General features: G+C 42.8%; 1 protein-coding gene across 1 annotated transcript in view; it reads left to right on the top strand.

Annotated features, from left to right (window-relative positions):
* The window catches only part of erf (Ets2 repressor factor), a 47,560-nt gene extending 20,857 nt beyond the window's left edge, over nt 1-26,703 (top strand). Inside the window, exons 2-5 of the mRNA XM_031754759.2 lie at nt 7,727-7,961; nt 17,323-17,435; nt 20,159-21,063; nt 21,301-26,703. Coding sequence (XP_031610619.1) covers nt 7,727-7,961; nt 17,323-17,435; nt 20,159-21,063; nt 21,301-21,927 — 1,880 coding nt within the window. The 3' untranslated portion in view covers nt 21,928-26,703. The remainder of the gene's footprint in view (nt 1-7,726; nt 7,962-17,322; nt 17,436-20,158; nt 21,064-21,300) is intronic.

Here is a 26,703-nt window from a genome sequence, read left to right as displayed (position 1 = left end):
TCTTTTCTTTCCCCTTTCTTCCTCTTCCTCACTCTCTTGTCTGCGTTTCCACCTGATTTCTTCCTTCCTCGTCCCATCCGTTCTCCCCGACTCCTCCCTGCCTTTAAGCCGCTGGCTCCTCGATTCTGAACTTCATCCTTTATGGGTAATTATGAGATCAGCTCAGTGAGGAGCGGAGTTTTTAAACAGTAGTTTAAGGCTCAGGACTCCTCATTAGAGCAGAGTTAGACTGTCTGTTGTGTTGAAGAGGGATAGTTAACTTGGTGTGTATTGTTAATAGTCAATCACCTTAAACTCACCTAAAGTGATTTAATTTCACTATCCTTTTAATATAGATTCTGTCCATCATTTAAATCTTTTAATCTGGAGATCATATAGTGTGGCAGTTAAATGTTAAGTGAAGTTGGAACTTTATCTTAATTCTTTTCGCATTTGTTTATTTGCGTTTTCCTCCAAAATATGACTTTCTGCAGATGCCGGTGCCGTTAACGCCCAGCAGAGATTCCCCGTTTCCTGCTCTGTACCCATTTGTTTCCTGCCTTTATGTGTTATCCTGATCCCTGCACTGGTTTAAAAAAAAAAAATAAATTAAAAAAAAATCCAGATTTCAGCAGTGAGCCAGCCCCCTCAGAGATTTGAGCCTGGTCTGCTACCTCCTCTCCATGGCCCTGGATCATTACCCTGCAGACAGACACACACCGACCTTTCCAGTGGCTAAATATAGGTCTGCCAAAGAATAGGAGGAAGGGAGGGAAAAATAAACGGGGGGATAGATGGATAGAATTAACAGCATGTTAAAGAAACTTGTTGGAGAGAAAGAGGCAGCCTGTGTTTGGGCTCAGCGGCTGCAGGCCTTTTTGGACAATACCCCAGTGATGGTTATCGGTCATTATGAGTACCGTTCCAACTGGAGTGACGTCAGAGTCCGTAAGAAAAGCAGACCTGCGTGTTAAACCCGCTCACCCTGTGATTATTGCTGCACAAACTGTGTTTCTCTTGGATGGGAGCATGCAGGTGGCTTGGGACTGCAGGCTAATAGTAAATGAGTTTTAATGCCCTGTACTTGGCTATATATAGACTCCAGCGAGGCCTGAAATCGTGTGCTTCCCCCTCTGCCTGACAATCAGAAATTCTTCCTGTCTGGAGCAAAGTTTGCCAGATAGTACAAGAGTTTTTTCCCTTTGTCTACTTAAGTTTTCACTGACTTGTGGCCTCCTGCGCCGTCAGCCGTGGACTAAACTAGAGCAGCCATAAAACAAGCTGAATAATAGCTCGGACATGTTAACACTTCACTTGCTGCTGAGGAGTATTTCTCTAAGCTCTACGAGTTTCACGTGTTGGCATTATGTTTAAAAAAAGATTCCAAATTTATTTTTAAGAGTTTCTCTGGAAGATGGTGTGTTTGCAGTCCCATAACACTTCTCTAACACTTTGTACACAGCTCTAGTGTGAATAAAAACAGCAAAACTGCCAACAAAAGCACACACAAGACACATTTTCTGCATATGTTTTTACATGCACACTTAACACTAGAGATCAGTAGTGGAGGATCTTTTACTTGAAGTACAAGGCCCCTGCTCTTTGGACATGACTGGTAACTGGTCAGTTGTATTCAGTTTTTTTTTTTTTTTTTTTTGGTATTACGTCTCTGAAGTTATACTATCAGGCGTGGCCATCCGGACGCATCATAAAGTCTATGGGTGCAGCGGAAGCACAAACTTCTTGGAAGGACCGAACCACTCAGTAAGCGGAAGTTAACCTGAGCAGACACTGATTACTTGTCATTCCCAGTGGCCACGCCCCTATTTCTGCGAAACAATTGGATGAGTTGTAAAAACTAATTCATTGCACAGTTTTTATGAAGGGAGAAACTAAACAGAGGCAAAGTTTTTGTTTGTTCGTTTTTGTTAATATCCATTTTAATGCTGTTAAACTGGGCCTAGCATTAGATTTACTTGCTTTTGGAGCCAGCTTCAAGTGGCCACTAGAAGAACTACAGTCAGCCTAAGGGTCTGCATTAAGCGGCTCTCTAATACTCGCAGTTTTGAGTTATTATGCTTATTTTAGTATTTGAGAGGGTTTTTCCTGCATGCACAATGACGTTTTGGCTTTTCCAGGACTGTAATAAGTCATTTTAAACAGTTTTAATTGGCTTAAAATGAAAGGAAAAAAAATAACAAAAAATGCTGAGCAGCTATGGTTGCATGTGAAGTCGGCCCTCAAATGGCAATTTTTGAGCCAAAAAACTTTCTTTGTACCGCTATCAGAAGTAATTGTGCTTTATTACTAGTTACACTAGGGGGTATCCTTCATCATTAGTTTTTAAACCCTAATATTCTTAAACAAGATTAATTGGAAGCGTGTCATAAAGTTTAGGGTGCGCTAGATTCTTGGGGGTGGTGATAGTTTGTGTGAGTCAAATTTTTATTGCTTCTCTAGTCTTTTTGATCTCCACCTCTCTGGCTTTTAGCCTCAGTGTGTGTTTTTACTCGCACTGCGGTAACCACCAGCTGTAACAGATGCACCTCCAACTGGACCCTCATTGGTGCATCTGTTGAAATGCTGCACCATCAGCGGTGCTTGCTGTCTGGCTTTCTGTGTTGCTTCTGAATCAGTTTAGGAGGCGTGAATGAACAGGTCTTGTGTGTCTTTTGAGCTGAGATGTAAACTGTGTACAGTACTTTTACTTTTAATGCAGATTTATCGTTGTGATGGTAAAAGCGTGCCTCTACAGTGCCTTTAGAACAGGCCAACGTGTGTTTTGTAAACACGGCATGACAGTGAAGCAGGGCCCTTCTGGCCAGGCGGCTTTAGACAGATCACACCCTCACACTGCAGCTCTCTGACTGCGCTGCAAACTCAAAACTCTTTTGGCAAGTTTCAGTAATCGAATCATATTTTGTCTTGTTTGTCGTGACTCGGCCATTTATTTTTAGAGCTAAAAGCTTTTGTTGCTAGGAGACTGTGTGTCTTAGAGGCTGAGTGAGTGAGGGAGGGAGGGACAGTATGAAAGAGAAAAGAAATGAAGAAAGGAAGCGATGGCTGCAGCGTTGAGGGGGAGAAAGGCGGAATCTGTGAAAGGCGAACGACAAAACGAACGAGCTATGAGTCAGCAGGGACATCTGCAACACACACACATGCAGTGGGCATGGTTGCTATTTCTGTGTTCTTTGTCTGTGTGCTCTGTGCACCCACGCATGAACCCACTTACCTCTCGCCACTAACCTGTGTTGTGTATCTGTGTACTTTGCGAGATATTAGCTCGCCCACTTTGATTCAATCCCCTCCTCCCCGCTGTGCGTTGTGTGTGTCACCGGGCATCTGTGCATGTACTACATGTGCACATGTGTGTTTTTCATCAGCGATTGTGTCACAACGCCTAACCTGTCCCCAGTGACAAGAGCCTTATTGTCCACGGTATGAATCATATGCTTGTACCCCATTAGTAATCTGCCTTCAAATGGCTGTTAGCGACTATCACAGCCAGCTCGTCTGTCTTTTGGCTCTCTCTCCGAGCACCATTGGAGATCAGATAGCAGCATGTTGTTTATTAGTCACCAGGAGCGCGCCTGTTTTTCAGGATATTTTTTACTCTTCCTTACGATTGCTTTTAGAAGTTTTGTAGCTGCCAACTTTAAAAAAAGAAAATACTTAAAGTAGTTGTAGCCAGCATATTTACAGATTTGGAGAGTGAAAATCACTAAAGAAAACTTGCACTCCTTTATTTTCTGTCACATGTATAAACAAGCTTACAGTGTTGGTTACTCGTATTCAACAGGGCCAAAGTTTCTCAAGCCCATTTTTTCTTTTTGTAATTCCAAAATCTGTGTGATATAAGTGAAGGCAAATAGCCGAATTATATAACTGTTGTACCACCTACCTGTTGCTGAAACATTATGTTAAGAGGGGCAGCCAATCTAAAGAAAGGTTGCTAAAACGGAGGTGGTATAGCTAAAATGGCTCAGACAGTCAATGAACTGAGAGGCTGCAGCGAGGCCCGACTGTAGGATAAAGATTATTTTGAACCGTGAATCATGCAGAGCTACTCTGACAGTCCATGAATAAAATAAAATAAAAAAATGTTGCAATACAAATTTAGATGACTAATGCGCTTTTGTAAATGGTTAGGTCAGTCAGTTTAAATTCATAAAATGTCTCCATCACTGTGATGTGATGACTCAGGCTTATGGATTGAGCCCCTTGATGCAGGAACATTTATGAAATATCACATTAATTTGATGGGAGAGAGATTTGGGGGGTGATGAGTGATAGCATGTATTACTTTTGGTTTAGTAGAAGAAGCAGTACTGTGAAGTTTTCTTGCAGGATTTGGAGTGTGCTGAACAACAAAATGTTCTTAAATTTGAACATTACTCAACTGGTTTGTCTCCGTTACTTAGCCAGATGTTGATACACAAGGAGCTTGCACCAGTGTGGCAGCATGCCGGTGTTTGCAGAATTTAAATTCCTGTGATGCTATTATGAATAGTTTGTCATGCTCTAAAGGATCTGCTTCCATGGTTGAGTGGTATGTGTATATGACTTCTTGTTATGTGGCTGCGCTGTGTATTGTAAACATCAGCCAAGTGCCTTTTTGTGGCTTTCTTTCTCTCTGTATGACTGATGTCTCCATAGGTCTTAGTTTACGCACTGTCTTTTGTTGTGGTTAGATGTTGCCAGTTTTGGTTGGTTATGCATTACTGATACAGTCTGCTTCTGCAGCTGATACTTACACCGCTTTTTCCCTGACTTATGTATTCATGGTGAGGCCCAGCTCCACTTTGCACACCTGATAGTGGACTTTGGTTTCCAACTGGGTTAGTTTTTCCATGACTCACTTTGACTCCATTTACACCTGCTAATAAAATGTGATCTGTATCTGGATAAGAGAAAACACATGTTAATTTCAAAGTGGGTTGTAAACACAAGCACCGCTGTGGTCTGAATTTGAATGTATCGCAGCACTGCGAACAGTATCAGCACGGGCAGTTGTATGTGAAAGCAAATCACACGGTGTGTTGAGGATGTGCTACCTGTGTGTGTGTGTGTGTGTGTGTGTGTGTGTGTGTGTGTGTGTGTGTGTGTGTGTGTGTGTGTGTGTGTGTGTGTGTGTGTGTGTGTGTGTGTGTGTGTGTGTGTGTGTGTGTGTGTGTGTGGGTAGGGATGATGTGACCCACTGTAGAGTTTGTCATCCACTCAAGCTTTGCAAAACACCTTCACACATGATTTGTTTCCGTTATTTGTTGCACTTTTAACTGGTTCACAGTGAAGGACTCAAATAGATACAAACACCTCTGTAGCAAAAATAACCTTTTGACAGAAACACTGTAAAAAGCCCCTTTCTGCTCCGATTAAAAAAGTAAATTTTTTGATAAACTGATGTCTGCTGTTTTGTTTATTTCAAAGAAAAGAGCAAGTGCGCGCAGATCCAGGCTAAATATTTTGGGTGCCAGACCCAAAACATAATATGTCTGCATGCTGTTTGGCTCGATTCTTAAAACATTCATACAAAGGCAACATTCTGATCTCTCTCCTCTAGAGAAGGCCAAACCTACAGTCTAGGGCCTGATTTAGACTGCGACGTAACCTGCGCAAGTGGCCGATGTCATTGCTGGCATTTGTGCTGGTGCATTATGTATTAATTACCTTGTGGTCGTGGTGTTTTATATGCAATGCCAGCTGACAGAAACAAATAAAATGCTCTGACTTCTTTCCCTCATGGGTCCCTACTCTTTTTAATCCACTTCTTTGTAGATTCCCTCATGTTCATTATGCAATCGCCTTCCAGGAATTTGCTGACATTCGTTAGTCTTTATATTGATTCTATGGTTCTCATTCATTACATTAAGACAATGATTGTTATTTTCTCACTGATAGGTGAGGTGCACTTCAGGTTACAGCGTGGGGCTTCAGAGGAGTTTGCAGTTATGATGTAGCCACAGCATGAAGGACATAATGTTTGGACTTTTAGGAGTGTGATCTCTTGTGTTGTAACTCATGAATGCAGTTTCCTGCAGCTATGAATGAAGCACTGTTAAAGAGCCACAGGTCTGAGCCATCATCAGATTTACGGCCATTTTACTCAGACAGTGCTGTGACAGTGAGTTTTTTTGATTTATTCTCAACATGGCTTCATTTTGGCTCATGCAGCCGAAGGGCCAGTGAGCTCATTCAATGGTGAGGCGTCATCCACAGCTTACAAAAATCCCTATGATACTGCAGTTTTCAACAACAACAATAAGTAAACCTCTAATAATGTGAAAACAGTCTTAAAAGAAACCTATTCATAACTGATCCCCATCCCAGTAAACAGTCAGTGCAGACAACAAGAGAAGCACAATGAAAAAGTCCTAATTGATTTTAATCAACATCTGGACCCCAGGTCCACATACACACTTACTTCACACTGGATTTTAGTTACCAGGTGTGCACCTTTTTATTGATTCTCACAGCTTATGCCCCTCTTTTCTGTTTTAATGTCATCTTATCTGGTTTTCATCTGGTATTTCGCCTATTTTGTGTGGTTGTTTTTTGTTATTGGCTGCTTTTATGGAGCTGCCCCAGAGCGCTTTCCTCTCACATGTTGACAGGGCCATAAAGGATAAAAAGAAATAAGCATTTCCCAGTTTACTGCGCCAATTTGTTGGTTGCATACTCTTATACATCGCATGGCTTTCTGCATAGCATGGTGATGCAATGGCACCTACCTTTCATCATGAGTGTCTTGCAGTTTAATCAAACTTGGTTCAACGGGCCACGTCACACAGCGTTACAGTCCAGCAGCCTTGAGCATATCGTTGTTAACAGTTCGCCGTCATTGCTGTATAGATATGACAGACTTTGTAGAGTGTGGGAAACTGATTGTAACCTTGGTATTTAGGATAGTGTGTTTCTTTACAGTTACATAAACACACACACTCTCACAAAATTTAACATTGTTATATTGTGCCCATATGTTTCCCACCCTCAGCTTTCTCAGCCTGATTGCCAAGGCACATCTGGTCCTAATAAGGTGTGTGTGTGTGTGTCTGTGTGTGTCTGTGTGCGCGCGCCCCTTTGCTATGCAGCCTTTCAGCCTGGCCTTCTGTAGAAGTGGTGTTGAGTCTTTTACTGCCACCCACTGCTTTACAACACAAAGCCTATACTTTAAACTTTCGGGTAATAGTGCGTGTGCTCTGGTGAGATTGTGCTCTGATAGCAGTTATAAAAAACCACAGCTTATATTTTGTCTGTGCATATTTCAAGGCCTGTTAATCTGTTGTAACACTGCTGATTTTCCAGCTTTGATGCTGATAGCAGGGGAAGATTTGATATGACTGCAATCTGTGGGAACAGATTTAACCGAAAGTGCTCATCACCAGCTTTCGCTGAGGCACCAAAGCCTTGCAAGAAGATGTTTAGGGATTCAAGTTTTTTTTGCTCCCATCAATCTTACGTCTTATATCCTTTCTCAAATATTCCCCTCTCCTAGCTTAGCACAGTTCCTTTGTCACCTGTTATGCTCATAGTTTAAAATCCTGAGGGGTATTAGCTTTAAACAAAAGCAGTTTACAGCTGTTGTGATGTTGACCCTGGCAACAAAATGGCCGCAGTCCAGTCCAGTCGACAATTAAAGGCTTCAGAGGGATCATAGTTAATCACATGCTGATCACCAATAACATGACTCAAACACAAGACTTTTCCTTGTCACGATCATCCATCTGAACGCCTCTCTCTTTTACCCCAGGGTTTGCCTTCCCAGAGTGGGCCTACAAGCCAGAGTCGAGCCCGGGCTCCAGGCAGATCCAGCTGTGGCACTTCATTCTGGAGCTGCTCCGGAAAGAGGAGTACCATGATGTCATCGCCTGGCAGGGAGACTACGGAGAGTTTGTCATCAAGGACCCAGACGAGGTGGCTCGCCTGTGGGGGGCGAGGAAGTGTAAACCGCAGATGAACTACGACAAGCTCAGCAGAGCACTCAGGTGGGACTAAAGAGGGGAGGAAAGAGGGGAGGGATGGTTTTAACACGGGTCTAACAGACGTCAGCTTCTCAAACACGGTTCACTTTATATTTTGAAACACATGTTCAGCAAGACTTTAACCATTCAAACAAGACTACAACTCACATATATGATCAATATTTTCCACACATGAGATGAGTCTGGATTGTGCTTTCATGTTCCCTCAATTTATTTATTTATTTTTACTCCTTTACTTTCTTTGAGGTAAATACATTATGCATTTCACCCTGCAGTCATTCTCAGGCATGAAGCTTGCTGATACTACCAACATGAATTACTGCGTGTTTATAGTGGCTCCCCTTTTGTGCCTTAAGGGTTTAAGGTTCAACTTCAGCCAGGAACTTTTGTCCTCAATGCTTCTAATTTTCACTCATTATCTGGTCACCCAATACTTGACTCGGGTGATCGCAGGCCCCTGAAGTCTTTTAAAATAATTATGATATATAGTTGGTTTTAAAAAAAATCCCTTAAAATTTGTGTCTTTGTGCTCTAAATTCAGTTTGAAATGTGTTATTTTCATTGCATGGCCTGACTCAGAGCTGCAGTCCCGCTCACCACCAGGACTGCACCCAATCGTGGTTAACCTTCTTCACTTGTATTCAACGAGTACTTAACATAGTTGTTATAAGAAGAAAAGGTAAAAAATATATTTAAACACTTTGTATTAAAACATCTTTCGTCTTCGTAGTTTGACCCTTTCGGTGGTGGCTGCCTGTGTAAATATATACAGGGATAGTTGGTAATAGACTTAAAATGGTTTGTTTGCTTGTTTTTTTTAAGTGCAGAAGTCTTTGGCTGGCAAACAGACACCTGAAGCTGATGATGAAGAAGGCTTTTGCCAGCCAGTCTGCTCATTAGTTTACGGAAATGAAAGATGCAATTTTAACAACAAATGGCTTGAGGATAATTGTAACTCCTGATGATTAAAAGTGTTCCTGGAAATGAGGAACCAGATACTTCATTTTATCTGAAGTGACCTTTTTCCCCATTTGGAAAGTGTTTAGTTTTGTCCTTAATTTAATTAAGTGTTACTAAAAAGGTCTGAAAGTGTGAAATTAAACGTTTAAACTTTGCTGTGCTTGCTAGTTAGCGCCAGGTTGGTTAAATTGGCTTATTATTTTAGTAAATCATAAGCACAGTTACCTGTAGTTTCTAAGATGTTATCAGTCCAGTTCAGATCTGTACTACTTTAATGTAGACCATGAGTTTTAGACTGTGTCAGAGTAAGCTGCAACACATTAGGTTAATGATGGTTTCTCTTTACTTTAAATCTTTTTTTTTTCTCTCTAAATTATTCAGTTGGTCACCACTAACATCACAAGTAACCAACCTGTAGCTAAGCTTAAAGTAAGCTTAGTTGTAGTCACTTTTCCATAGTGCTGCATAGTGCTGGGCGATATGACGATATATATCGTGTGGACGATAGAAAAGTGTCTATCATGCCATTTGTCTTCTATCGTTTATATCGTTTCTAACCCAAATTTTACAAATTATTACATAAAATATTTCATTAACCCTTTACAACCGGTCGGAGCAGGCAAACTCCGTTTTCCCTAACTATTTTTAAATCCCTGTAGAACTGTAACCACGTAAGGTAGCGCAATAATGTTTTTTTTGCATATGAAACCGTAGGAGTTGTACTTACATCTTATTCCATTAGCTTGCTCTAGGTCACGGTTTTCTTCCACATATAGCTTTGCAAAAAATTGCATAAAAAGCACTTCCAGCAACAAAAACACAATATTCCAGAAACAGGCTTTGCCGATCCGATCAGCTGTTCATAACACTTCCTACATTGGAATATAAGTCAGCGCGAACTATCTTATGTCCGCCATTACCTGTCCGAAACCGGAAGTGATGTCATTTTCGCGGAAAATGTAGTTTTTTAAGCTTCAAAGTCTATGTTGGTATTTTTAAAAGTCATATTTGACTTTATGCTTTTCTGAATCGTTTCTGGGATGCTTAGAAGTCAAATTGCACTGTTGTAAATAGTTTATTTTGATGCACATGCTGTGTTTTTGCAAATTTGCATTTATTTATTTTCATTTTTCCTGTAGTATATAAAAATTTGTGTATTTCAAAAATAAAACTATGAGGACACTCAAAATAAATAAATGTAAAGATAAGCTCTGGCGGACTTGGTTCTATGGTAGGTCTTAAAGGGTTAAATAGCCTGTGCAAATATATTAGTGTTGTCTTCTCACTATACATACTCTTAACTTTATGCAAGAGAAAATAAAGTATAAAAAAAATGATATTTTTTGCAAAGAAACTCAGTCTTGTGTTTTTGACACATGGTGCTGCTTTACGTGCACCCGGATTTGCGACATGCTTTACGGTAACTCAAAACAAAGACTGCACCCTCTCCACTCGCTGTTTAAAGACTGCATACTTTCCAGATGACCACAGGTCAGATGGTATATCGTGATATATATCGTTATCGTGATATAAAATAATTCATATCGTGATAAATATTTTTTCCATATCGCCCAGCACTAGTGCTGCAGAAGCCTTAATCACCAAAGTCGAGCCTCGTTACACCTGAGTTTAACCCATTCCACAACAGGACTGGAGAGCTAGGATGGCTCGTATTTGTTGATCTGTTAACACCAATTAAAAGCAGCTACCTTTTTTCCAGCTAGCTGATACTAATGCTAAGCCATATATTTAGGTCATAGGTCATGTATTTATAAAGCTATCCACAACGCAGGAGAGTAGAATGTTTCATAAGTAAATGTTAAGTTACAGCAGCTTGAATCATGTTGTTTTGAACCTCAGCCGGACTCCGACAAACTCAGTAAAGTGTGCTGGATTGATTTTTCAAATGGATCCTCTTTGAGGGTAGTAAAGTACATCAAACCACAGGGTTAAGGATAACGGTCCATTCACACACAACAGAATTGGACTATGATTTATTTTTAAATTATACTGAGTCTCTTTTTTGTTTTCTGTTCATTTGTACTTGTAGGTGTTGAAAACAAACTCAAATGATATTTGAAAAATTGGAGCTGAAGAAAAGCTTTCATCATAGTTTGCCATGAACTGTGCTCTATTTTACAGTGAGAGGCACCAGACTGACTTAGAGCTGGGCGATATAAGATTTTTTCATATCACGATATGTTTTTTTCATTTCAGGCGATAACGATATATATCACGATATAAGCCAAATAACTATATTTGTAAGATTTAAATGTGCCGTTGCTCACAAGTAAAATGTGAAATAATCAGCAGCTTGTTTTGATTTAAATATTTATTTCCCATAATAAGTTCAACAGGGTAGATGTACTTAAGGAACATGAGACTTCAGTTTCAGATAAATAAAGGCAAATATTGCAAACTACACAAAAGGCAGCCGCTAAAGCGTTTAAGTTTCAAAACAGAACAAACAAACAGACTAAATTGTCAATTCCACTTAGAAACAAAATATTAATTCTAAAAATAAATCTTAGGTTGTTTTACAGAAGAACAGACAAAATTGACTAACTTTTGTCAATATCAAATAAACTGAGAACTAAAAGGAAATTCTCAATCTCTCCTTGTTGTATAGCTTAGCTTTTCAAACAGTTTTAACAGTTACTTTAGTCTGACAAAAGCCGAATGACGAATTAGCGCTTTCAGTCAGAGATTGAGCATGCACCGCTTTATTGTGTTTCCAGACTTGCTTTCGGCACAATTTACAGTGCGCGCTACTCTGTTATTTGTCAGACTTGAAATAGCCGAAATACCTTCACACTACGGAACTTCTGTGGCCCTTTCGTTCGACAAGCTCTCCGGTATTGGAACCATCATCTGTTTTTTCTTCGGTAACCTTCGCTCTCGCTCACGCTCTCGGTTGATTTTTCTCTAGTCGGCAAACTCATTTCCTCCATTACCCGGGCAGCCCGGCTGGCTGCTTCCCAAACAAATACACGTGCGCCTTGGCGCTTGTGCTGTACGTAACAAGTCACGTGACGTGACGCTGCGGCTGTGATTGGTTCGGCTCTGCGCTACTTAATTTGGATTGGCTGTTCTTTTTTTTCTTTTAAGAGGACAAGAGAGATGAGGCCTATCGCAATAGTTAAATTTTTCTATCGAGAAAAAGTTATTTCGCAATACATATCGTTATCGTTCTATCGCCCAGCTCTAGACTGACTCTAAACTATGGGGGGAAAAGCTTTTTTTATCTTCATAATTTCTTTCAGATTTCTGTTTATTGTTCAATAATAATTCATCTTTAAGACATTTAGCTGCATTTCTTACTTGGATTGAGCACTTTTTTTCTATTTTTCTGCCTTTTTCGTAACTTTGATGTTGATTTTGTTTGATTTACAACACTTTGCGAGGTGGAAGAAAAGGAAAAAAAAACAACTGGTGTGTAGTCGTGATTTGTGCATCTGCGCGGCATGCTGAAACTCCAGGGTGTCAGCCGATTTAGAAACATACACCTTCACCCTCTGCAGAGCACATGTGGGATGCTGCAAATTTTTATTTAGCTTCCAGTCTGTTCTTGTGAACACACACATCCAGTCACTGGTGTCGCCTCCTGTGTTGTAGGTTGGTGTGGGATATAGTTTGCTATGGTGATGACTAGTTATGCTGCCTCGTCACCACACATACACACGCGCGCGCTCCTACAAACACACACAAACACTTAACACCTTGTTATATGTCAGTCCTCCTCCAGCCCATCTGTGTTGTTTGTTGCTTAAACTTTATTTTTTCCAACATAACCTCATATGCCTGCATATTTAAAGCGATGCTTTCCAAGCTTGAATTCAGATATCAACACCAGTTTGTTGATCAGAAAGTGATGATGATGATTTTCAAATTAGGATCAAGTATTTATTTTGCAGCATTGGTTGGCTGTTAGCATACCCAACAATAAAGATAAACAGTGCAGCAGAAGTCTGTGCTTCTGACTCATTTTAGCTTCCATTTGAGGTAGTATGGGTAGGGTGGCTTGCACACGTGTGCCCACATATGCCCGTACACACATCCGCAACAATCCCCTAATCTTTTTTTGATTTCTGCTGACTACTTTTTTTGTCGAATGCATTAAGCAAGACAAACAACAAGCACAGCATTGATTCTTTCGAGCTCCGGCGCAGCTAATTGCACCTACCCCGGATAATGCTTGCATTTCAGAAGAAGCAATCATCTTCATGTTGTTCAATAGTGTCCGAAACAAAAGCTTCATCAAGCTGCACAGAGCATATCAATACAGGAAGTTGCACCCAGGAACGGCAGAGAATCTGATCAATTTTCAATAATAAGACTTAGAGCAGACAAAATATTACACTTCTGAAATGTCCACATGTAATGTGAAGCTCTACAAAGAAAAACCTGCTAGAGATGCAATCTCACAGACATAGCATGTGCTACACTGAGTCTCTTGTACTGTAGTTCAAGTCCAAAGGCGCCATCCTGGGCTGCAGTTGGCAGCAGTAGTCCTTACACTGCTCTGCAGCCTCCACAAGCTTGGCGTAGCACCACATATAGCAGCTTTCCACCTTCTGCTGGTTCTTGTTATTGCACTGTCCTGAAGAGTTGGTAACCCCAACTTGAAGACAAGATCCTCTCTGAAGATGAAGTTCAATGATGAGGCCATTGAGCCGGGCATTAGGGAAGACATAATGAAAGAGGCCGGGACTAACTAGTTAGCTACCACTGAGCTTTGAAATTAAGAGCGATTCAACCACTTGCAGCCAAATACACAACAAATCCGTCACTAAGAAGTCACTGTATATCATAAAGGCTCAATTTTAATCCCCGCTGTAGGAGCATTTCATGCTTAACTTATCTTAATGTTTAAAAGACAATCAGTGCTAGCAGTTTTTGGTACAAGTGTGGTTGCACCAAAGTCAAGTCACCAAACTGTAATTAGGACCTGTATTTTCTTTTTTTAAAGTTTGGCTTCATTTACTCATAAAACACATTTCTGTTTACCAAATGGCCCAAAATAACAGAATGCACTAACAACTGCTAAGTAAAGCAGCACAGACTCATTGCCTTAACTCTGTGCAGGCCAATGGTGCCCATGTGTGCTGTTACCCCCTGCAAAGACCTATTTTGAGCATGGGGGGAAAAAACCATCAGAAGTGACAACACATCAGGAAATATTTGGCAGCATTGTCCTTTAAGTTCAGTCTGAAACAACTGGGTGATAAACTGGGAGCCCCTTTGATCTCCTCTGTGAACTGAAACTTATTAAACTTGTTGCTAATACACAAAAACAGACCAAATGTGAGTGTGGGCATTACAGGCCTCTTATCCCCACGAAGGAACTAAGCCCACAGAGAATTAACAGTATATTAACAGTCAGTTTGATATCTCAGCAGTTACTTTCTCCCTGCTCTCAGTGTTTCACATCAAGGAGCAGCTGGAGCCAGGCTCTGCTGTGAATGCCTTTTCTGTGGTTTTCTAAACCTTTTTAACAATGAGCTGTTAATTAATTCTGACGTCGTCAGAAGAAAGTCCTCTTCATCTTTGATTGATGCTTCTCGCCGCCTTTTGAAGCAAACACACGCCGGTACACACATGTACGTTTCTTCATACGGTGCGTGTTATCGAGCGTATGTGTTTTTGGGCTCCTTCATATCTGCAAGTGCGTTCGCTGCACAGAAGTCGGGTCTGTACGGTCCAAAGTCCTTTCTAGTTTGTTTGAAGGAAGTTCAAAGACCACGAGGCCTCGAGAGAACCAGGGCCCCACGATGTGAGACTGGCTGCCCCATATTGACTCGGTGCTGTTTGAGATTGTGTATGCGTGTTTCTTTCACACATATGTGCCTGCCCTTTTCCCCGATTTGTTCAAAGTGCCTTCCATTTATCATGTCAGTGAACATTATGTTCACCAGCTTTCACAGCACACACAGCCCTGATATTATTAACACCCACACACAGATCCTGCCATTCAATGCTGAGTGTGTGTGTGTGTGTGTGTGTGTCGTGTATATACTGATGTGTTATGTGTTTTTCCACCTTTTTTGTTTGCACTGGGTTTTGCCTGCACGCTCCTGTTAATTTTTCACCTCTACATAGTTCTCAAGTGTCGAAGCAAATAGCAGTACATGCCATTTGATTGAGAAAGACTTCATATTTCAAATCAGCTACTTTACAGAAGGAGGAAGGAAATAAATAACTTTATTGTTGAGAGGCTGAAGGCTTGCTTTACACAAAAGATTTAGGCGTCCACCAAAATCTTTGTTTTTCTTAACGCAAGGTTTAATTTACAGAGCTTTAATACGTATTTTGATTTATTAAATGGCCAACAATGAGTAGAAGAAAGGTAATATTGATTCATCGCCTAGTCACACCCTGAAAGGCCTTTTTTTTTTTTTTTGAGCCGTGTTAATACACATTAGGCCTGCAAAATCTTCGATGTGTGATATTTGAAATTTCAGCCGGAGGCGTGTGCACCCAAAGTACTACCTAAAGTATTTCTTCTTAACACCTTTTATTGTTAAGTTACTCTGATGCATAAAGGACAGTAAAGCTGCGTGGAAATGAGCCGTCGTTTGGCAGCTCCGTCAAAGTAAACTGACAGAAAAAGCTACTTTCAGCTGCTCCCTAATTCACACGATTTCTCTATAGGTTTTCATGCTTACACAAACCCAACGGGATTGAACCAGGAAACCTAAAATGACGTGTCACACATTAATTTTAGATTTTTAAAGATGTCCTGATACATAAAACCTGAGAATTGAAAGGTGGTGTCCCTTGTTTTTCACCTTTTTCTGTTTTCCCTCTAGTTTGCTGTGCATGTCAGTAGTTTTTGTTGTTGGCTTGCCTGTTTTCTGCCTGCGTCGTATGTTTGAGCCTTTGTGCCTGTTGTATATCTGCCTGTAGTGCTGTGTGTGTGTGTCTGCGTTACATCTGCGTGGGCGTGCGTAGCAGTCGGCTGTCAGAAGAGGCCCTCCACTCATTGAGTCGCTGAGGGGCTGGGTGAGCTCCTGTTTCACTCATGGTTGTTCTCACTTGTTCCAGACTCCACTGACTAATGCTCACACAGGAGCAGCTTCATTATTACCACTAATATTACAGCCATGATTATTGTTTTTCTGTCACTTGCAGCGTGACTCATTGATTGGAGGAATATTTCACTTTGCGGTTATATCACTGCACAGTTAATATAAACGTATTACTGCTGTTTCAACTGCACGTGTTTGGCTCTTGTGTTATGTGTACATGTTATTTGTCCACAAATATACTATTGATCTTTCTAGATGAATGGTTATGTATGGATCAATGGTCGCATTAGAGGCAGTTACACAAGCCAAAATACTCGTAGCATTTTATATTCAGCCACCTCCAACACTGGAGAGCAGCTCAATACAATTTATTAACACTAAGAGGCTTATTTTTAGCTCTGTATTCACAGAAATCCATATTTCTCTCTTCATATGTAACCACTGAGCTCATCTGCACCTGATGCTGCCGATAATGATGAACAGCTTCTTAGATTTCTCACATTGAAGTTGCCGGTCACAGCTGAATGAGAGACACTGATGCCCAAGTTTTTTTGTAAAGAAATATGAATGTAGTTTGTTCCCGAGGCTATCGGTGAGTCACAGGGAGCCATTTTATCGTCTTTCAGAGCTCGCTATTCACTCCTCTGCATCGCTGTGTGTATTGACGATGACTAATACAGCCTTACTAATGGAGCCGCCTGGGTAAGACGGAGTCTGAACGGCTGTCTCACTTCCTTAAGTAATCCCAGAGAGAGCTGGAATTTAACTGCGAACAGCTTGTTTAATTGTGCGCTGTACACTGAGCAATGTAAAGCTACGACACAGGGAGCACTCTAAACAGACACAGTTGGAGCTTATTGTTTGCCGGTTTGATTTAACGCGGCCAAAAACACCAATTCTGTAACATTAAGCATGAAAATCAACATTAAACATGAAAGTCTTGGTAAGTTTAAAGCCTGTTTGTGACCCTGAGGTTGAATGCAGCTGCTGTTCGTGTTTTATGTTCCTGTAGTGTTTTTTTTCCCTTATTTTAAGAGCTGAAAATCTTGTAATGACTCTAAACATCTTTCCACCCATTTTACACCACTATGCACAACTTCTAGAAGACAGCTGAGCTTTGATTTGGTTTTAATATCCACAAAGGGCCTGCAGACTTAATGTTTCTGATTTACAGGCAAACATGTTGGCTAACGAGTGAGTTATCACTGGTGTCTTATCGCTCTGTGGCAGCTCAGCGCTGTGCTTATCCGTGCTTTCACACTCTTTTAACTGCGAGACTACAACAAAAGCGGCCACTATCAAAGTTTTACTACATGTTCCTTAAGATATGTTAGCGTTCTGGGACATAACATTGTTTTTTGTCATTCTCTCTTCAGATACTACTACAACAAGAGGATCCTACACAAGACCAAAGGGAAGAGGTTCACCTACAAGTTCAACTTCAACAAGCTAGTGCTGGTCAATTACCCCTTCATCGACATGGGCTCTGGTACGTACTCATCACATCACTTTTAATTCAACCACAGGGTTGTTCCTGGCTCAGCAGGTCCACATGTAATGAGTCTGTTACCGTGCTTAACTGATGTTATATTTTTCCATCTGATAAGAAAAAAAGCATTTTACGTTTTGAGTAAAGCGAGCTTTGAAAAACCTCTTTCATTAGCACCAAAAAAAGGTGATTTTCAGTCAAGGTGGGGGCTGTGGGAGATTGGAGACACTTTACGAGGTGAACTTTAGTCTTAAAACACCCGCTAGTCTGGGAATAAATCCCTACCTGATGGCCTCTTTCCCCACCAACTCCACCTCGTTTTTTTCCCCCCTCGTTTTCTTTCTTTCTTTCTTTCTTTTTTTTAATTTCTACTTAAAGTTCAAGATTGTCATCTGTTTGAAAAACATGTTTTCTACTAATAGTTTAAGCTGATAATCCTGTTAAATAATTCATTAAATTACCATAATCGATCAGATTAGTTATTACTATGTTTTTATCCTAGCTGTGCATCCCCACATGTGCTCTTTTCTTGTGCACACACATGCTTTCTCAGGTGCTGCAGCAGGAATTTCCAATAAATGAACTTTACTTGATGGCAGGAGGAGAAATTCTGAAGTTTTGCAGGAGCAGTTGGGCATTAATGTGTTTTTGACGTGGCAAAAGAAACTGCAGCTCCCGGGGAGGCTGTTTGAGCCCTGTTCCTGTCAGGTAACGGTGCTAACCACCAAGCCTCCGCGCTGACAGGTTAACAGCAATCAGCGACTAGCCGAGTTCATCACCTGTTGTAGAGCTCGCGAATGTGGTGCTGAGACCTGCTACAATTCTTGCATCCGACACATTTTGGGGCTCACAGGCTGTTCCAGCGCCCCTTCTAACACTTCACTGACACCACCTCGTGTTGCAGTCTCTGCACCTTGTTTACGTAGTAGGATGTTATCCTTACCTGTTGGTTAATTTGGCGACAACCTTGAGGGTTCAGCAGGTGTCATGTCGGTGAATGTCTGCTCTTCTCATAGACTCATGGATGCTCAGCTCATCTCTACTGAGCTTGGTCAGCTCACGCGGCCGTACTTATCTGGGTTTTATCTCTCGATTTATACTCCGGGCCCTTAAGCAGGATTTTGGGTGCTCAGAATACTGAAAACAGAGATAATTTCCATTTATTTAGCAACATATAAAGATAAAGGGCTCGAGCTCAACATGGGGCATGTTTAAGAGTGTTATAAAAAATATTCTTCAAGTGTCTGTGATTTAAATAAATGTGGCTTGTTGGCTCACCTTCTGACAGCTGTGAACTACTGCAAAATATGACTCGCATAGTTTTTTTTTACACAAAACAATTTTTAGGTGTATTTCTCAGTAAAGATACCAGCAACTCGTTTGCCATGGACAGAAGATTATATTCTACTGCAAATCTAAATCTTTTTCTTTTCATTGCCCTGACTTTGGTTTGAAATCGGAGAAAGAATGCTTTTAAAGCTGACAAAGCCCAAAAGAGTGTATATAACAGACATTCAAATATTATTGTCTGAGAAAGTTTCCAGTCTGTGCGGTGGGGGGCCTCACTAATTTACTCACCAAAGACAAATATTGTAGGTAAAGACTCGAACGTACTAATCCACCCTGCCTTGGTTACAGATGACGTTCACTCAATTTAATTTAATTTTTTTTTCTTTTAGTCTGAGCTGGATGCCATCCTAGTTAAAAGTACAGCGTGTAAAATTTGTGCGCGCGCCTGAGTGTGCCACGTCCCAGCTTCGCCCCGGTCTCGAAGCCGACTCTCGTTCTGGTCCCGGCCACCCAGTGTAAACACAGCCCATATGGAGCGTTAGATCCTGGGTGACATAAGTGCAGCACGAAACTTTAATTATAGCCTCCGTGTGATGTGGCCCACACACTGACATGTTGTGATATGCTGGTTTCATGCGATGGTTACACACACGCCCACGTCAATCTGGATCGATTGGTGAGCACAGACGCGGCGAACATACATGCACGCATGCAGTTTTTCTCTCCGTGCTCGTCATCGCTGACACACATGGCAGATGTGTGCTCAGAAACCTCACTCAGCAGCTCTGGAAAAAAAAAAAAACACACAAGAGCCCAACCCATGTTTGTGATGGCAGTAAGAGCAACTTTTCCAATATTTAATTCTGGCACGTGCTCGGATGCCAAGAATTTATTGCAGTGCCACAGTCTCCCTGGCGAGGAGAGGGAGAGGAGGAGGGGGAGCGAAGGAGAAGGGAACTTGTGGCTTAGTGTAACCCGCTGTTTTTTTGTGTGTGCGCGCCTGTGACCCTCTGGTTAAAATAAAACCTCCTGTCATTAGTGACTTTTCCCATTCTCTTCAGGTTCAGAGGGTAGTTTGTGGAAATTTTAGAAATGTAAAAATCTAAAATAAGTCAGCTCGATGTTTCAGCCAGTGTTTTACGAGCTAGACTGAGGTAACTTACTTTTCCCAGCCCTCCCTGGGCCTGTCTTCAGATAGTCCACAGTGCTTTCATATTATTCCTGTTCTTCCTTCACCAGCTTCCAGTGAAACTCAGAATTCATTTTAAAATCACGTTATTTACATGAAACCTTGAACATGGCGAGGTTCCTGTTTCTGTAGCAGACCTGCTAAGATCTTATTCGCTCTTATTTTTAATCCAGTTCACATATGAAAGGATGTATATGTAAAAATTGGTGACATCGGTTTGATTTTTTGCTGTCCTTCTTCACAGGGCGAGGAGTCCCCCAGAGCGCTCCGCCTGTGCCGTCCGGAGGCACCCACTTCCGTTTTCCCCCCTCCACACCATCTGAGGTCCTCTCATCCACAGAGGAGCTGCGCAGCCCGGGAATGTTCAGCAGCGTGGGCCACCGCATGGCCCGGGGCTCCGTGAGCGACTGCAGCGACGGCACCTCCACCAACTCTGAGCTGGAGGAGGCTGTGGGTGCAGAGGACAGGGTTGGTGGTCCTGAGAGAGCTTTCAGGAGTCTCCTTCCCCCCCGCATGCCTCACGAGTCTCTGTTCAGGGTCTACGGTGGAGCCCCAAATCCTGGGCTCCCCAGACCTGCTCCCAGGGTCCACCCAGAGCCTCTGTCCCCATTCCCCATCTCACCCCTACCCGGCTCTGGAGGTCTGCTGGCCCCGACTCTCTCCCCAGCCCTGTCTATGACCCCCACCCCTCACCTCCCTTACACCCCGTCCCCCTCCATGTCGTCCCCCATGCTGGGCTCCCACTTCTCCTTCAACCCGGAGGACATGAAGCACTACCTACAGGCTCACACCCAGTCCGTCTACAACTACCACCTCAGCCCCCGAGCATTCCTCCACTACCCCAATATCGTCATCCCGCAGCCCCACCGCCCCACCCCTGAGAAACCGACCGCTGCACATCACCTCCACGGCCCACCAATGCCGCTCTCTCATTCCCTCAGTCAGCAGCCCGGAGGCGGAGAGGAAGGACACCAGCATCCATCGCCGTTCAAGTTCAAGCTGCAGCCACCTCCGCTTGGACGCAAGCAGAGGGAAGCGGGAAGCTCGCTGGCCGCTTCTTCCTCCTCCTCTTCCAGCCAGTCCTCCTCGTTTACAGGGTCCGGTCAGATGACCAATTCTCTGCTGAGCAGAGGGCCGCCTAATATCAAGGTGAGTCTCCAAGCACACATGCATGAGCCAAAACTGAGTTTGCATCACATCTCGTAAGACTGAAGGTGCAACTTTGTGTCTGGAAATTTCAGCCCAGCAAATCCACAAATGTTACAAATATCTGAACTTTGGTGAAATATCTTCTTCAGCTGGGTCACATTACAGGTTTATGTCATTTAGCTCAAAAAACTGTTTAACGTGTCATCAGAAATATAAAAAAATATCCTTCCTTTCCAGGTGGAGCCCATTTCAGACATCGAGTCAGAAGAAGATGTGGAGGTGACCGACATCAGCGAGGAAGATGAAATGAATCATAACGATGAGGACGATGAAGGCGGTATCTTCGCTCCGACAGCTGGCCACAACAATCACCATCAGCTAAACAACCATCACCAGGCTAACGGAAACGGCAGCAGCCCCTCTGCTCCTCTTCCTCAGAACAATAACCCCGACGATGACCCCGACGATGAGGTCTTCAAGACCCCCACCACGCCTCCTATCGGTGGGGGTGGTGGCCTGGCCTTCCCTCTGATCAGTCTGAAGAGCGAGCCAGGGAGCCAAGCAGCTCCCATCAGCCCCGGAGGCACGCGCTGCATTCCGCTGAAACTTCGCTTCAAGCGCCGCTGGAGCAAAGACCAGAAGATGGAGGCGGACGGAGAGAGGGACGAGGCAGAGGACAAGAAAGTGCGGGCTGAAGGCGAGGAGGAGGCGGAGAGAAGAGGAAGCGAGGTGGAGAACGGAGGAGGAAGAGGAGAGGGGGTTATTTTGGGGCTAATGCTGCCGCCACCTCCCACCCAGCGCAGAGCAAGCTCGGAGCTGCAGAGGGCCACAGCACAGCTGTCTCTGGAAAACTCCGGCTGCTGAGCTCCACGCGTGCACAGGATCTGACTTGGAGACAAGAGCTCGGATAGTCTCGTCAGTCCTCGCCAGCAGTAGTAAACGTAGCAGGTTTTGATTTGACGCAAGAGTTCGTTTGATGCTAAAATGGATACAAACGCTGAAAGTTTCAACGCGCTTTGATTTAGTTCTTCAGCTTCTATGTGAACATGCGTGTGTATCATATGCAATGTGTATGTGTGTTTTTGTGCAATAATTCAAGGATTCAATTCTTAAATTGCAGAACAAAATATTTTCCTTCATATGAAACACCAACATGTTCAAATAGAAAGATTTGGCGGCTTTGTTTCCGTTTTCGCATCGTGACGTCTTTTGGCGATCAGTACTGTCAGCAGGTAGCTGCTCGGCATTATGATGTATGTAAAAGCTTGTGTTGCCTCTAATGTACAGTAAGGCGAGACGCCTCGCATCTCACCAGACGCGGTGGACACCGTCTCTCCTGTGACTCGAACACTAAGAGATAACCAAACTTAGATTGTACATGGATTTCTGCCCACTTCTATTTCTTTTAACATTAGAGCTCTGCAGAGAGGGCGTCTGCTCTTTAATATCCATTTGCACACTGCCTCATCCATCCCTCCACGCCCTCACAGTGCCAGTAAGATCTGCCATGGTTCCCCCCACATCGCATATGTGCCCAGATTACGTCTTTAATGAGATTAATGGGTCCTTCTTCTGGAACTCTGAGACAAAGTACAAGGGTGCAAAGACCCGGGTTGTAAGAAAGTAGATCATTTCCCCTCTCTCCTTTGTACTCACCATAACAGACAGTTCCTGACTTTAAAAAAAAAAAAAGAGAGAAAAAAAAGACGTTTAACCGCCCTGATAGAGATTACAGAAGTGCCTCTCTGTCTGCACCCGTCACCTTGCAGTCGTTTACAGGACGGAGAGCAGCGAGCTAAAAAAGAGCCGACCTCGCTCCGAAGGATCTTAAGGACTCGAGGTGATTAGAAAGAGCTCAGCAATCAGCGGGGACACCACGGGACAGAGGGGCCTCCTCGTCCTCGGCTCGTTCGCTGTACAGACGAGAGATGAACGAAAGCTGGAAAGGAGAGGACGGTTTTCCTGACCCTTCGACCCCTGACCCGTCGCACAAGATTGTTTGCAAATGAATTCGACGCTGTACAGCAAAAAGCATCCGGGTCTGGGAAGAGAGCGGCGGATATTTCTCTCCAATTTTCTCTTCAGTTGTTGCGGAAATGAGGAAGCATCCACTAGCAAGGCTGTAATTACACACACACTCCCACAGAAACAACTGTGTGTGTTTGTGGACCCAAAGCTGGTGCACCAACCTCGAGGATACAGAGGGTTTCTCTGCTTTTTATGTCTCTGCGTGACTTCGCACAATCACCGAGGGGTTTTTGGAGGTTTGAGGGCGTCTGATTTAAAAACTCGTCTGCATTCCCCTGATTTGTTTTTAGGACTTCTGTCAAAGGACGTTTGTGCCTCTTGAGGACGTGGACAGTATTTTAGGGCATTTTTGCAGTGATCTGAGGGCTTTCTGTATTTTGGATATAATCTGTTCACGTGATGTTTTGTTTTTGTTTTTGAGAAGCAGCGATTCGTCTAACGGGGGGTGGGGTGGGCGAACAAGAACGGGAACCATGAAATGAATGTCGAGCATCAAGGTTAACTCAGGCAAACCTTCACTGAGATGTTGCTATAACAGCTTATTTTTTATGTCGTTTTATTCAGAGTTTTAAACAGAAATGTGCCCGTTTTAAACAACAACAGGTAGATTGTGCCTTTTTTTTTTTTCTTTTCGAGTTTTATTGACCTACCCCCGGCTTAATGTTTTATCTCACACACTCACAGAGTACCACCATGCCTTCTGCTTTTGTAAAAGATACAAAATAAGTAAATCTACACATATATATTTTATTCAAATATATATTGAATTCAAATATTATATTTCAATATGGTCATTTGATACAAATCAGGAGAATCCTACTATTTTTAATGGTAAAGATGTGTGTATATACTCTAATGGGCATATTATTACAAGTATAATTCAGCCTTTGCCTTCTCACCCTTGCCTTCTCTTTGACCGTTGAGCTGCAGCGACAAAAGGCCACTGGTATCAGAGTTTTATATTTATATTGTTCAAAAAAATGGGGGGGAAGCAGTTATTGTGTATTCAGGGGACGGAGGGTGTGACGAGGAGAAAGGAGTGAACTTTTAACCCGGTGGTTCTCGAACTTAAAAGTTCACACCTCACACGTTTTTGTTTTTTTTCCTTATCAAACTTTCAGGCATCACATTTGTTCGTTTTAGTTCCACTTCATGTTCCACAGTTTGAGAACTGCTGATTTAACCTGACCTGGGTTAAGTCATTATCACCCTGTTATCTGGTGTGTTTGTTTTAATGCCTGTGGAGTGGCAGCTGGGTGGAGTTTAACACGGAGTCGGTCACAAGAAAGGCAAATTTGGGGGGGTTGTTCTCCCGTTTGCTCGCTCTCCGCCCGCCTCAAACTTAAAAATCAGCTTAAAAGAGGTGAAGGTCGCAAAACAGGGAGCGGGGAATGGGCTCGTGTGTTCAGGGTGGTTTCTGATTGGACGGCACAGGTATTCAGCTTCATGTCGCCACATGAGGTCAGCAGGGCCACAGCTGTGATAGGACCGGACTTTGACTGTGGACTCGAAGCTTTGTGTGTCTGTGCTGATCTGAAGCCTACACAAACACAGAGCTTCTACACGAGCACACACACACACAGTACGATGGTTAGCGAGGCTTTACTGTGGCTACAATAAAGGGAAACATGACATCACACCTGACATCAGACGCCTCCGCAGTCTTTTGGCACAGCCGTAGAAACTGCAGCCAATCACACGCAGCGAGGAAACTGCATCACAAAACCTCAGGGCAGAGTGGAGAGAGAGAGGGACTTCCCATAATCTGACTCGCTCATTCTTGTCTGTGTGTGTGTGTGTGTGTGGTTTCTATGGTTAAGCAGTTTACACACACACACACACGCACAGAGCTTTTTAGCCCAGTCTGCAGAGAGTCCTGGCCCAGGTTTACGTCCTGTTTGTCCAACCAGCTCCAGTCTCAAATCCATGTCCTAAACCAATCATCAGCTGTCTCCATCAGGCATGATGGAGGGTGGACAAACGGGTGTTTGGACGCCCTCTCCCCCAGATAGAACACCAAGCTCCACCTGATTGGATGCCTTGTGTGAATGGTCGTCTGCCTAAAACAAATACGGTGCTTCACGTGAAAACTTAAATTATTTTTTAAAAACAGTCCAGGCAAATGTGTCTGTGAGAACATTTTCAGTGAGGCAGGTAGCAGACATCATGCAGTGCAAGAAAACTCAAGAGGAAACCGCTGAGGAAGTGCTTTGTCTTCATGTAAAGTGGCGTTTTAAGTTTGTTTTTGAAGTTGATGAGCAAAAATCCACCAGCTCTGATGAAGGACCTTGACAGCGTAGAGTCTGCATATCTGCTCATATAATAAATGCATACATTTACCTAAAGACAGAGCACCTCCGGCTTTCTTCATTCATTACGTAAAGCCTAGCGGGATTGCCTGGAGCTTGATTTGCTCTGAGAGGTGTCACATTGCACCGGGCACCCCTGATTTGTTTAAAGCAGCCTCATCCTGGTGTCATTTGGAAGACACCACCTTTGGCACCAGAAACACCTGTGGCCTCATTTTTAGGGCACTTCTCTCGAGCAGTGTTGCGCTCTTAAATCCCACTCCTCCTTAAATTTGATTGGTTAGAGAGAGAGGTCACAATGATGGGAAATGTTTTCAACTTTGACCAGAAAAAAAAACTACACAGTAAGCCCCACAGGACAGAAAATAGATGCTGTGAGCACCAAAAGAAATAACGAAATAAGGCCACCTGTGCACACGTACCTTTACCCGTATGTCCTGCTGATTCGCCTCGCTGACATCAGTCGTCCTCATTTTACAACCTCGCACCTTTAGTCATTACTTCTCAGTGGCGATTGTAAAGAAGTGAAAGAAAAGATGCTTCTGAGGGAACTTCAAGGACAGATGTAGCAGTTAACACGAGTCTGGTAGAGGAAAATAAAAACACCCGAACTGTTACACCTGTGCTGCCTTACCTGACAACAGAATAACCGTTTCCCACCAGCTTCACATTTTCACTCCTCAGCCTCATCAGTGCTGTTCTTACCGTTTTTCTTCTGTATTATTTCAGATGTATTACTGTTACTCTTGTAATTATTATCTTATTAACATTAATATTTTTTTTTTAATTGCATTGTATCCTCTCGCCACCACCCGGCCTCTTCTCCATTAATTCCTGGTTTTCTGTGAGTTTGCGCTCTTTCCGTAACTAGTCGGCTTCAGTGCAGTCTTCTTTATTTTTTATTATTTTTGTTTTAATTACGCTGATTTTATAACCATGTTACCGTGGACAGGAGCGGGGTCACATTAACCCCCCCACGTGCTCTACACCGAGGGGGTCAGAAACAGTCATTTTCATTTTATGATGATGTGTATATATATTTTTCCCATTTTTTGGAGGACTCTGTAAGAAAACAAAGAGCATTGTACTGTTTAACCATTTTATTATTTGCAACATGTCCCCCTGTGTTTTCACTCGGGTCTCTGTCTCTCCTCTCATGTCCACCTCAGCGGTGAGCGCTCACTCCAGAGGACAGACGGAGACTTTTTTCTTTTTTTAATGTCATGGAGGATCCACATGTACTTCTGTTTCACTGCTATCTGTTCATCTTCATTTGTAATTAAATAATAATCAGGGTTCATTA

This window comes from Oreochromis aureus, linkage group 22 (genome assembly GCF_013358895.1).
Source record: "Oreochromis aureus strain Israel breed Guangdong linkage group 22, ZZ_aureus, whole genome shotgun sequence".
Classification (NCBI taxonomy): Eukaryota; Metazoa; Chordata; class Actinopteri; order Cichliformes; family Cichlidae; genus Oreochromis; species Oreochromis aureus.
The sequence above is the reverse complement of the archived record's forward strand: the minus strand, read 5'-3'. Positions and strand labels throughout refer to the sequence as shown.